This window comes from Caenorhabditis remanei, chromosome IV, assembly GCF_010183535.1.
Source record: "Caenorhabditis remanei strain PX506 chromosome IV, whole genome shotgun sequence".
Classification (NCBI taxonomy): domain Eukaryota; kingdom Metazoa; phylum Nematoda; class Chromadorea; order Rhabditida; family Rhabditidae; genus Caenorhabditis; species Caenorhabditis remanei.
In genome coordinates, this window is record NC_071331.1 from 21,478,569 (window position 1) to 21,491,615 (window position 13,047).

Consider the following 13,047-nt stretch of genomic DNA (forward strand, 5'->3'; position numbering starts at 1 on the left):
GAACATGATGGAAGTGATTTTAACGAAGAGTTAAAGTTGGAAAGTGGAAAAGTGTAGAATGAGAAAATAGTATTTATAAAAAAAGAGAAAAAACTATATTTTATTCAACTGATAAGACGAAACGTGGGGAGGACACGTGGCAAACGCATCAAAACAAAAAGAAACTAGGTTTAACCAAGTTTCAGACGAAAATTTCCATTAAAAACCTTTTTAAAACATTTGAACATTTCAGTCCTGCTTTCACACTGCGAAAAAGCCCTATTGTCATTTTTAGTTTCAAACTAATCCCCTTTTTTTCGATGAAAATTGGGATCGTTTCTAGTGTTCCAAAAATATTTATAAGATCAAACAATAATTACTGAGTACAGTTAAATAAAAAGAACAGTGAAGGATTGAATATGAAAGTTTAATTATAATTATGAGTGGTCTCTGGCCAAACTGCAATAACTACGTTTTCATTCCCCTGTTTGCATACTGTAGCTGTCACGCCATCCGCACGTTGAATGTCATATCCATCTGACAAGGTTCTGCTATATCCAAATGGGCTGGAAACAAGGGATCATGACAGACTACTAATTTATTAAACTATTACCTGGTGTAGTAACGACTATCCACCACGAGAACTGCGTTATGCAGTAAACCAGCAAGTACTTGAAATATATTCACGGAACCAATTTCGGCGCTGAATAGCTTCAATCGGGGGCACCCTCCAGACAGCCAATGTCGGAGGAAGACATTCAAATCACTATTAGATAGATAAGAGTATCCCAGAATAATATCGATCCCATCCATTGTCAATAGGTTGTCAATTGTAACCCATTGTCCATGCCAAATTTCTAAGAAATCGATTCTTCGTAAGTTTTCCGAGAAACGGAAATGGGGTGGAGCATATGAGTAGATTTGTGTTTGAGCTGAACACCGACAATCCCTCAAAATATAAATCAGTTCTTCTTCTGATGATGTAACGCAGCAGACAGTGACACTTTCCAATGGTGTCTTTTGTCTTATGATCGCCCATTCAATGATGTTAATTGCATCTTTAGATACACAGACTTCTGATACATCAATATTGAAAAGGTCAGTAACGTAGTCAGTGACAATTTCCAATCCGTCCGTTGTGTTCTCCCAGCGTGAAACTAGATATCCATCCACAGAATGCACGTGAACTGGAATGTACTGCCCGTTCATTTTAACATAATTACTTCTCTCAGAACTTGATAAACATGAACAATCGCGGACACTCAACACACAATCGCGATTTCGAAATGTATGAAATGACAAATTGCTGTCGAATTCCGAAACACTTTTTTTTTTATTAGGAGTTTTTATTAGGTTGATGCATAAGTTTCTTTCTTTTTTGAAGGTGTGACTTTGGCCAACGGTCTCTAAGCGATGAGGTTATTTTTCAACCCAAACTTTTTTGCATTTTTATGACCTCTTTAGTGGCTAACATATAATGTTTCAAGTTGGTGCCTAGACAGTCCGCTCGTGAAAACGATGGCTTTTTTGATCGCCAACCAAATGCCTGTTTTGGAAAGTTTTTGATTTTTGTCGCATTGGTATCGAAATGATAAGATCTTCATAAGAAATTGAACGCAATTTATAGAACAAGATTTGATCTTGTTATCTCATTTTAGTTTTCAGTCGGAATGTTGAAAACAAAAAAGTTGTGATAAGACGATCGACAGCAACGAGAAACCATGGTTCAGCTGGGTTCAAACAGATTACAGAAATATTTGAGAGAACATTTGTACCAAACTATTTGTAAAAGTTAGAGGATAACATGAGTAAATTATGCCTTAAAAAAGTTTATGACAAATCCATCAAATTAAGTGATAAAACTTGGCTGATAAATTTCTTATGATATTTGCGCTTTCGAGAAATTTTGTGTACTAGACCTGAGTGGAGTCTAGGCCTCTTCTGAACGCTCACAAATAAGTCTGAATTATTTTATTATAAATAATCGATAGTACACACATTGATCTAAAAATGAGCAAAATTTCTAGTGGATTGCTTTAGAAGTAGGAGCAGTAGGCCTCATCAAACTCAAAAATCAAGTGATTTTGACTATGTTGACTTCGGGCTTCCTGCGAAAAAGGACAAATGCTATGAATATTATAAACAAAGTAAATTTAGAAACATCAATGCCTACTTTACTCAATAACCAACCTCTCCACCAATTTCCCTATCTACAGTTAAAGAAATATCGAAAATACTCGCACACTCCTAAATTGCTGATCCTAACCTTTCATCAGGGACCCGCACTGAACTATCGTTGCTTAGTTGGAATGCCTTTATTTGCTTTTCATAAATAACTTTTCTTGCTTGTTTTAATTCTGAATAGCTCACCCATTCTTGTCAACATTTTCTTGGAAAAAAATGGAGTCGAAAAATGGTACCAAAAAAGGGTTCCTCAAGTGTTTTAACGTGCCTCCGGCTGAGATTAGGCGGATGGTAGACGTCAAGTCACAGGTATAATCACAATGAGTTATAGTTACTAACCAACAATGTTTCTTATTATGTGAACTATTAGTCTTCTAGAAATTTCATACCAAAAATTACCCAAAAAAAGAAAGAAACTTATGCATCAACCTAATATGACAGAGTGAGTTTTCTGGGAGCAAAAGGAAAGTGATACTCTGAAATAGAAATTAAAGATTTGGAAACGTAATAAGAGGAAACTCACAATGCATCAGGATCCATAAAATCGATAATTCTCCTTAACGGGACGTATGGGACAAGGAGGAGAGGGAAGGGAAGTGAGGGTACCGGGACGTCGGGTATGACAGGAGAAGTATTTTTGGGAGGGAAGTGAGGTAACGGGATGTTGGGGATGAACAATGATTTGATTGTTTGGAACAAGACGGAGATTATCCAAAAAAGCAAACGAAAGAGAGGGAAGGGACACGTCATACTGGGAGAGAAGACGTGGGGAGACTGAATAGGAGAGAATGGATGAGTAGGAAAGATAAGAGAGAAACAAACAGAATATGAGTGACAAGGGAAAACTACAGTAGTCCAGCTGTCTTCCCACGTCACTCACAATTTCTCTGAACTCTCTAATCTCTCGTCATCTCTTCCAGTCTTGCCCATTCGCCGGCGGCTGACCGCTCGTTCAAAGTTTGGCCCGGGGAAGCGGAGTGGGTCTCGTTGCGGAATTTCGATTTACGGCGGCTCTTGACCGTACTTTCACCTCTAAAAAGTTTTATACTACGGTAGTCGCGTCGAGACCCACTCCGCGTCCCCGGAACTTTGAACGAGCGGTCAGCCACCGGCGGATGGGTAATACCCATGGGTAATACCGAACTTTGAACGAGCGGTCAGCCACCGGCGGATGGGTAATACCTCCAAACAACCCCCCCAGGGCCTCACCGGGTTACTGTAGTTTTCCCATGTCTCTTTCACACTTTCTCTCGTCTCTCGTCCTCTCATCCATTCCAGGAGAGGAAGTAACATGACGGAAGTGGTGTTTTCCCATAATATGTTATCAGTGGGATTGTTTCTGTTTGTGGTTTTGAAGAGTTAACACCCTTTTTGACTTTTTCAACTGATATATTTCAACTGATAAGGGCACGACAGAAAAAACTCAATAAACAGGAAAGAAGGAAAGAAAAGTGGGTTTTGGTGGGTAAGGTGTTGGAGTAGGTCAAAAATTAGTTACAAAACGGGGGGAAACGCATCATAACAAAAGGGCAAAAAATATTTATGTGATCAAACATATGAATGACGAAGTTTTGATTACCATCGAGAAAGGAAGAGATCTTTTGAGTAAAGTTAGATAAACGAAACAAAAGGGACCAAAATAACGTTTAAGTTTAATTATCACTGGCTTCTGGCCAAACAGCAATGACTAGGGCTCCAGTGGCTCCCAGTGGCTGATAATGTACTGTAGCTGTCACACCATCCGAACGTTTGATGTCATATCCATCCCACAAAATCCATTGGTGTCCGAAGAGGCTGGAATTTAGAAGTTGTTATAAAAAGAAATACATTGAATTTTTACCTGGTGTAGTCACGACGATTTTCCACAAGAACTGCATTATGCATGAGGCCATGAAGTACTTGTAAGATATCCACATCACCAGTAGTGGCGCTGAACAGTTTCAATCGGGGACACCCTCCAGACAGCCAGTGCCTGAGGAAAACATTTAAATCAGTGTTAGTCAGAGTAGACTTCTCCAGACTAATAACAATTCCATCCATTGTCAGTAGGTTGTCAATTGTCACCCATTTTCCATGCCAGATATCTAAGCAATCGATGTTTCGGAAGTTTCCCGAGAAACGGAAATTTGGTGCAGCCTCAGCGTGAATGCTTATTTCAGGTAAAGTTGTGCAATCCCTCAGAATATAAATCAATACTTCCGATGGAATGACACCCCAGTTCATGTAAACGACTTTTTTCAATGGTGTCTTTTGTCTTCTGTTCACCCATTTAATCATTTTGATTGCATCTTTAAATACACAGACTTCTGATACATCAATATTGAATAGATCAGTCACATAATCAGTGGTATCTTTCAATCCCTTCGTTGTATCACCATACCATTGTAACACAAGATTTCCATTCGAACGGTACACTCCAACATACATCCAGTTTATTTTCACGTATTCCATTTCTTCGCTTTCTTTACTTGTCATGAATGCGTAGCTACTACTTACGCGCAACACACAATTGTTAATTGTTAATTGTTTATTACGACTTATCAGTCGTGAAAAATAAAATAGAACCAGTACACATAATACATAAATAACACGTAGGCAGTGAGGGTAACATAATATCGTGAGGGCGAGTTAAATTATATTGGATACATTTAAACGAGGTTTCATTGGGGTGCATTGGATGTGCTGTTAAGTTGCGTCAAATAAGTTAGAGTACGGTTGACAAAGAATTTCCTTCGCAGTTTGTTTTTGGGTCGCTTCCAAACGAATCTAGTCTTAGCGCGCGTGCGATTGTTTTGTGATAGTGTGAAGAAATCGGCTGTATTGAGATCTATTTTGCCACTCATTTTTTCGATGAGTTTTTTATCTATTTGCAGGCGCCTGTCTTTCAGAGAAGAGAGCCCGTAGAGTTGGTTGCGTTCTATAGAGGTTTTGTAGCCCGGGTCGCTTGGTCTTAAGTATTTGCCCGTGTGCCTACTGTACAGTCTTCTGGTAAAGGAGTTTTGAACCGATTCAATTAGCTTTTCGTCAGATACTTTTAGGGGGGAGCTTATACTAGTGCCATACTCCAGCACTGGCCGGATAAAAGTCTTATAAAGTAATACCATCAATCTTATTTTCTTGCTATTGTACTGGTTGAAAATCTGAGCTGTTAAAAACTTCGCCATGTTTGTTGTTTTCCTCCAGTGTTCAGTGAAGTCAAGTTTGTTTGATATAAGGAATCCTAGGTCCCTTGTCAAATTTTCCTTTTTTATAGTCTGTCCATCGATCGAATACTCCGTTTCTTTTCGCACTTTTCCCACAGTTAAAGCCACCGTTTTCGCGTTGTTTAGAGGGAGCTTGCTAGATCTAGACCACTCCACAACTATGTCTATTCCTTTTTGTAGGGAGTTCTCCACCGTTTTGTTATTTACAGATGCGTACAGTTTCGTATCGTCTGCAAACTGCTTGCAGTGTACATTTTCTGGCAGCAGCGAGGACAATTCATTCACAAAAATACCGAAAAGAACAGGGGAGAGGACGGCACCTTGTGGCACTCCGCACGGGGCGCTTCTGAATCTGGACATTTCACTACCTACCTTAACTTGGAACGTTCTATCCGTCAAGAAGTCATTGAGCCATCTAATCAGATGCTCATTTAACCTAAGCGCAATGAGTTTATTTAGTAGGATGTCGTGGGGAATTTTATCGAAAGCTTTCGCAAAGTCTAAGTAGATAACGTCGACTTGGGATTGATTATCTAACATGGTGGTCCAGTCGTTTAGAGTTTCTAACATATTACTGATTGTGGATTTTCTCGGTAAAAAGCCATGTTGGCATGGGCTCCAAAAAGACTGTTCATATAGGTACGGTATTAGTTTGTTAAGTATACATCTCTCATAGATCCGACAAAGGTGCGATGTCAGACTAATTGGACGGAAATCCACTGGCTTGGATGGCTTAGCCGTTTTAGGGAGGGGGATGACCACCGATCTTTTCCATGCCTCGGGGACTTCACTACGCATCATTGATAGATTATAAAGCTGAGCTAGAGTACTAGATATCAAGGGTGCAATCATTTTGATGAAGGTGAACGGGACTCCGTCTGAGGTGATGGAACAAGATTTTTTCGCACTTCTAATTTTTTTGTATACGTCATCATCTGTTACCCAAATAAGCGGTTGGTTTGAGTTGTAAGTATGGGAAATGAAAAAAGGTGCAGCTCGCTTATTTACGTATTGACTCTCGTATGCCTCCGCCAGTGCCTCTGCTTTCTCGTTTTCTGTGGTTAGGGCGGCCCCTGAGGTGCTGACTAGGTCTGGAATATTCATCTTTCGCGGTTTCAGAAGGTATTTGGCGGCTTTTGTGAATTTGCTATTTCCTGATTTCTCAAGCTGCTTCAGTTCTGCATTGCTACGGAACTTGCACAATTTCTTCCTGTACTTTCTTGCTAGCTTAACATACGATAGGAAGTCGGGGAGTTGCCTAGATATTTTGGCTTTTTCGAATTCCTTTTCAACAATACCATCAAAATCAACTAAGTACGCAGGGAGATTGCCCTTACCAGTGGGAATTGTCTTTTTGCTTACTGAAATTTGGAACATTTTGCGAACGTGATGCATAAACGATTCGTACATATTATTTAAGCTATTACTAGAATGAAGTATTTGGCCCCAGTCAATTGAGTCGAAATAGGCTACGGATGCCCCAATGTCAGCGTTTTTGAAGTCCCACACTTCAATTTTGGGCAAAGGTATGCTGTGGAGGAGATCAATGTCAAATTCTATCCTAAGATGATCACTTCCGCCTATTGGCGCAAGCGTCTGTATACTACTTATTGATGTGTTCGAGAATGCGACGTCAAGTATGTTGTCTTTCCTTGTTGGTTGTGATATGAATTGCTTTAGATTATTTGTGGTGCAGAAGTCAATCAACAGTTTTCCTAGAAGGGTATCGGAAAGCGGCGTTGGCTCATTCCATTTAATTTTGTTGATATTAAAATCCCCCACTATAACTATTTTTCCAGTGTAGTTAATGAGGTCGGAAAGTTTGCTAAGCAGTCTGATTGTTTTTGCATGTGTGCAGGAGGGGGGTCGATAAATGTTTACTAGCCTCAACGGTTCTAGGTCTACTTTAAGGTCAATTACAAGAAGCTCGTATGAGCCAGTACAGGATTCAGACGCTACCAGGTTGCAAGGAATACTTGCCCTGACTATGCTACAAACGCCACCACCTCTGCGGGACTCTTCTCTGTCGGCGCGGTATACATTGTATGAATTATTCGAGCCTATTAAAATAGTGTCTGGGATTGCGCTAGCGAGCCAGGATTCTTGCAAGCACATGATATCAAATGTATTTCTGTCAACCAAACTCTGAACTTCTAATCTATTTGCTACCGCTGAACGGACATTTGCACTAAGACATTTAATGGTAAGATTGGATGGTGGGATACAATCAAGTAACGGTTTTGGTTTATGAGAATGAGGCGGGTAATTTCTGGGAGGCGTTCTCAGTTTTTTGGAAGGGCGCTGGCAGCAGGTTGCATTTCTACGTCTACACTAGTTGGATCGGAGCGGGGAAATTTCAAAGCTCTTTCTAGGCGCTGTTTTTCGAGCTCTTCGCGGGATAACGATTTACGGATGAATACAGGCGGATGAGGGGCAGTAACAAAAGAACGGAGGGTTTTGGCTTTAGACAGGATTGCTCTTTGGGATTGGGAACATGGCATTATCACCTTCAGTAATCTACTTCTTCCATCATCACGAGGTCGACCAAGTCTGTAAACAGCCATAGGGGAGCATCCAACATCCAGATAACGGAACAGCATCTGGACATGTGATAAGTCAGCCAGGTTCTTCTCATGTTCGAATTTCGATCTACTCTCCGGCACATTAATGATGACGACTGAGCGGTTCCTTTCTTTAACTTCAGCGGGGTCTTCGTTGGTTGCGGTTGTTGGTTGCGGTCTCTTCTTTATTTGGGCTTCCAGGTCACTTACTCTTAGTTGTTGGGCTGCCAATTCTTTCGTCAGCAACTCAATTCTATCATTGATCTCTTTCACTTCACCTCGGAATGATTCGATGGCCTGGTGGCATTCCGAAATATGGAACACCTGTTTGAAGAATTCGATGGCCTCCTCCGAGAATAAAACTTTTTTGACGGACGCAATGAGTGCTTCTTCTTTGTCGCTTGGTGCTGCTTTCCTCTTCTTTGAGGGACCATCCCCTTCATCGACCATGGTACCAGGATTTGCGGCAAATTTCGTGAAAAAAGAACACGTAATGAAAAAAGAACACGTAATGAAAAAAGAACACGTAATGAAAAAAGAACACGTAATTGTGTTTTCGAAATGTACTAAATGATAATTTCCTGTCGTATTCCGAAACACAGAGACGTCCACTGAATGGTGCTCTTCGATGTGTTTTTATGACAGAGTAACTTTTCCGGGAGCAAAAAGAGAGCGATACTCTGGAATAGAAAACTAAGATTTGAAATTATAAAAAGAAGAAACTCACAATGCATCGGGCTCCATAAAATCGATAATTCTGCCTAACGGAAGGTATGGGAGGTGAAAGAGAGGGAAGGGAGGTGGAGGTAACGGGATGTTGGGGATGAACAATGATTTGATTGTTTGAAAGAAACCGGAGATTATCCAACAAAGCAAGCGAAAGAGAGGAGAGGGAGACGTCATTCAGGGAGAGACGACGTGGGGAGACTGAATTGGAGGAAATGGAAGAGTAGGCAAAAGAGGAAAGTGTGAGTGACGTGGCAAGACAGCTGGACTACTGTAGGTTTCCCATGTCACTCATATTATGTTTGTCTTCCACAGTCGCATATCTCGTCTTCCCCTCCTTGAATGAATTGTTCATTGTTCAGACTGTTTTTGCTCGTTTCATCTTCCCAGAAAACTGTTTCAACAGGATTACTGTAGTGTTCCAAGTGTGAAAGTGAAAAAGTGTAGAATGGGAAAAGAATATTTATAAAAAGAGAGTAACAATGCAGAGAATGAGACTTGGGTATAAAAAAGAGTTCGAGCGGATGAAATAATTGGATGATCAAAACAAAAGAAACGTATGGGAGTAATGAACGGAATGGAATGGATGGAATGGATGAGAAGACAAGAGATGAGAGAGTTTAGAGAATATATGGAAGTGACATGGGAAAACTACAGTAACCCGGTAAGGTCCTGCGGAAAGGTGAATATTTGTCGTCAGAACAAAGGTTATATAGGAATCTGGGGACATCGTTAGGCGGGAAGTTCAAATTTAACATTTTTGCAAGTGGCTGATACTGTAGTTGTGTTTAATTAGATAAACGGAACAGAGGGAACAAAAGAGGAAGTTTAATTATAATTATAAGTGGTCTCTGGCCAAACAGCAATGACCAACTCTCCAGTCTGCTGATAACATACAGTAGCTGTCACACCATCCGCACGTTTATAGGTTTTCAAACATCCTCTTTCACCCTGTATAGGTCGTTTTTGCTGGCGTTAAGGACCACTTAAAAGGTTCCCTTGTTAAGCAATTGCATGGTCTTGGGGTTCCCTTGTTAAACTTTTTCATTTTCTCTTGTTATCCGTGAATATCGACTATTCCCGAATTGCCAGGGAAGGAAGGAACATGATGGAAGTGATTTTAACGAAGAGTTAAAGTTGGAAAGTGGAAAAGTGTAGAATGAGAAAATAATATTTATAAAAAAAGAGAAAAAACTATATTTTATTCAACTGATAACACGAAACGTGGGGAGGACACGTGGCAAACGCATCAAAACAAAAAGGAACTAGGTTTAACCAAAGTTCAGACGACAATTTCCATTAAAAACCTTTTAAAACATTTGAGCATTTCAGTCCTGCTTTCACACTGCGAAAAAGCCCTATTGTCATTTTTAGTTTTAAACTAATCCCTTTTTTTCGATGGAAATCGGGATCGTTTCGAGTGTTCCAAAAATATTTATAAGATCAAACAATAATTACCGAGTACAGTTAAATAAACAGAACAGTGAAGGAATGAATAAGAAAGTTTAATTATAATTATGAGTGGTCTCTGGCCAAACAGCAATAACTACGTTTTCATTCCTCTCTTTGCATACTGTAGCTGTCACGCCATCCGCACGTTGAATGTCATATCCAAATGACAAGGTTCTCCTGTATCCAAATGGGCTGGAAACAAGGGATCATGACAGACTACTAATTTATTAAACTATTACCTGGTGTAGTAACGACGATCCTCTACAAAAACGACGTTATGCATGAGACCATCAAGTAATTGTAGGATATCCACAGTACCAATTCTAGCGCAGAACAGTTTCAATCGGGGACACCCTCCAGACAGCCAGTGCTCCAGAAACACATTCACATCATTATTAGACAGACTAGATGATCCCAGAATAATATCGATCCCATCCATTGTCAATAAGTTGTCAAGTGTCACCCATTCTCCATACCAGATATCTAAAAAATCGATTCTTCGAAACTTTTCGGAGAAGCGGAAGTGGCGTGGAGAAAATGAGCAAATTTCTATTTGCGATAAAGTTTCGCAATCCCTCAAAATATAAATCAGTTCTTCTTCTGATGATGTAACGCCGCAGACAGTGACACTTTCCAATGGTGTTTTTTGTCTTCTGATCACCCATTTAATCAGTTTGATTGCATTTTTAGATACACAGACATCTGATACATCAATATTGAATAAGTTGGTAACATAGTCAGTGATAGTTTTCAATCCGTCCATTTTATTACGCCAGTATGAGACAAGATTTCCAACCGAACGGTGCACTTGAACTGGAACGTCCTGCCCGTTCATTTTAACATAATTACTTCTCTCAGAACTTGATAAACATGAACAATCGCAGACACTCAACACACAATCGTAATTTCGAAATGTACGGAATGATAAGTTGCTGTCGAATCCCTCCGAAACACAGAGACGTCCATTAAATGGCGCCTTTCGTTGAGTTTTTATGACAGAGTGGCTTTTCTGAGAGCAAAATGAAAGTGATACTCTGGAATAGACAATTAAGATTTGAAAACATAATAACAAGAAACTTACAATGTTTTTGGCTCCATAAAATCAATAATTCTCCTTAACGGGACGTATGGTACAAGGAGGAGAGGGAAGGGGGACGTGGGTTCCGGAACGTCGGGTTGACGGATTGAGACAGTTTGAGACGGAGGAAAATGAGGTGGAGGTAATGGGATGTTAGGGATAAGCAATGATTTGATCGTTTGGAACAAGACGGATATAATCCAAATTTTCAAACAAAGCAAGAGAAGAGAAACGTCATTCTCGTAGGGAAGACGTGGGGAGAATGAATTTTAGGGAATGGATGAGTAGGCCAGAGAGGAGAGTGTGATGACAGATGGGCTCTATTGTAGTTTTCCCATGTCACTTTCTGTTTGTCTTTCACAGTCTCATATCTCATTTTTCTATCTGCAAATGAGTCGTTCATTGTTCGGACTGTTTTGTTAGTTTGATCTTCCCAGAACGCTTTTCTATTAGGTAGTGTTCCAAATGAGAATTTTAAAAAATCGGTTGCAAAACCATCGACAATCGTATTTGGATAACAATTTACCCAGTAAATCACTTTCGTCATCTCTAGCTTTAAACAAGTCCTCTTTATTCGGCGAAATTCGTGATCAATTGTTGTTTAAACAAATTATAATATGGTAGACATTGAAAAAAGGTTTCACTTTAGTTAAGCATAATTAGATAAACAAAATGGGATTAAAGAACGTTTAATTATAATTATGAGTGGTCTCTGGCCAAACTGCAATAACCAAGGTTCCATTTATCTGCTTACAAACTGTAGCAGTCACACCATCCGCACGTTGAATGTCATATCCAGATGACAAGGCTCTCCTATATCCAAATGGGCTGGAAATAAGGAATTATGAGAAACGAATAATATATCAAATTATATTACCTGGTTTAGTCATCTTGACGATCTTCCACAAGAACGGCGTTACGCAGTAAACCAGAAAGTACTTGAAAGATGTCCACGGAACCAGTTCTAGCGCTGAATAGTTTCAATCGGGGACACCCTCCAGACAGCCAGTGCTTCACAAAAACATTCAAATCGCTATTAGTGAGACTGGCATTGTCCAGATGAATATCAATTCCATCCATTGTCAGTAGGTTATCAATTGTTACCCATTTGGAATTACTGATATCTAAGCAATCGATTCTACGGAAGTTATTTGAGAAGCGGAAATTGGGAAGAGCTTCTGAGTTTATGCATATTTGAGATGAACACCGGCAATCCCTCAGAATATAATTCATTTCATCTTCAGATGGACTGGCACTCCAGTCTATGTAAACCACTTTTTTCAATGGTGTCTTCTGTTTAATGTTCACATGTTCAATCATCTTGAATGAATCTTTACATACACGGACTTCTGATACATCAATATTGAATAGGTCGGAAACATAGTCAGTGATAGTTTCCAATCCAGTCAGCTTATCCTCCCAATATGTTTTCAAATATTCGCATGGAAGGGCCATTTCGACTCGTACTTTTTGTCCACCCAATTTCACATATTCTTCTTTCTCAGAACTTGAGATATATGAAATGTTACGTGTACTCAACACGCAGCCAAAATTTGTAAGTGAAAGGAATGATGAATTTATATAGGGCCCCCCGACAAGCAGACGTTCGTCATGTGGCACTTTTCGTAGAGTTTTGATGACAGAGTGACTTTTTTGAGAGCAGAAAGATAACGATACTCTGAATTGGAAAAAGTAGATTTGAAAACAGATAAAATGAAGAAACTTACAATTCATTGAGCTCCATAAAATCGATAATTCTGGCTAACGGGAGAGTCGGTACATGGAGGAGAGGGAAGGGAGACGTCATCCTTCGACAGAAGATATGGGAAGACTGAATAGGAGGGAATGGATGAGTAGGCAGGAG

The 13,047-nt window shown here is 39.8% G+C and overlaps 5 protein-coding genes across 5 annotated transcripts; all 5 read right to left on the reverse strand.

Annotated features, from left to right (window-relative positions):
* Window positions 1-406: 406 nt before the first annotated feature.
* Window positions 407-1,188, reverse strand: GCK72_015618 (uncharacterized protein; the record flags this gene model as incomplete). Its single annotated transcript, XM_053731013.1, has 2 exons — window positions 407-545; window positions 593-1,188. 2 exons carry the CDS (start codon window positions 1,186-1,188, stop codon window positions 407-409), a joined length of 735 nt encoding a protein of 244 aa, XP_053585785.1.
* Window positions 1,189-3,815: 2,627 nt separating this feature from the next.
* Window positions 3,816-4,614, reverse strand: GCK72_015619 (uncharacterized protein; the record flags this gene model as incomplete). Its single annotated transcript, XM_003092936.2, has 2 exons — window positions 3,816-3,957; window positions 4,004-4,614. 2 exons carry the CDS (start codon window positions 4,612-4,614, stop codon window positions 3,816-3,818), a joined length of 753 nt encoding a protein of 250 aa, XP_003092984.2.
* Window positions 4,615-7,648: 3,034 nt separating this feature from the next.
* GCK72_015620 (uncharacterized protein) lies at window positions 7,649-8,377 on the reverse strand (the record flags this gene model as incomplete). The annotated part of the gene is made up of 1 exon (XM_053731014.1): window positions 7,649-8,377. The coding sequence occupies one exon, from the start codon at window positions 8,375-8,377 to the stop codon at window positions 7,649-7,651; it is 729 nt and encodes a 242-aa protein (XP_053585786.1).
* A 1,781-nt stretch (window positions 8,378-10,158) lies between these two features.
* GCK72_015621 (uncharacterized protein) lies at window positions 10,159-10,940 on the reverse strand (the record flags this gene model as incomplete). The annotated part of the gene is made up of 2 exons (XM_053731015.1): window positions 10,159-10,297; window positions 10,345-10,940. The coding sequence occupies 2 exons, from the start codon at window positions 10,938-10,940 to the stop codon at window positions 10,159-10,161; spliced, it is 735 nt and encodes a 244-aa protein (XP_053585787.1).
* A 1,125-nt stretch (window positions 10,941-12,065) lies between these two features.
* GCK72_015622 (uncharacterized protein) lies at window positions 12,066-12,990 on the reverse strand (the record flags this gene model as incomplete). Its single annotated transcript, XM_053731016.1, has 2 exons — window positions 12,066-12,861; window positions 12,911-12,990. 2 exons carry the CDS (start codon window positions 12,988-12,990, stop codon window positions 12,066-12,068), a joined length of 876 nt encoding a protein of 291 aa, XP_053585788.1.
* Window positions 12,991-13,047: the final 57 nt, after the last annotated feature.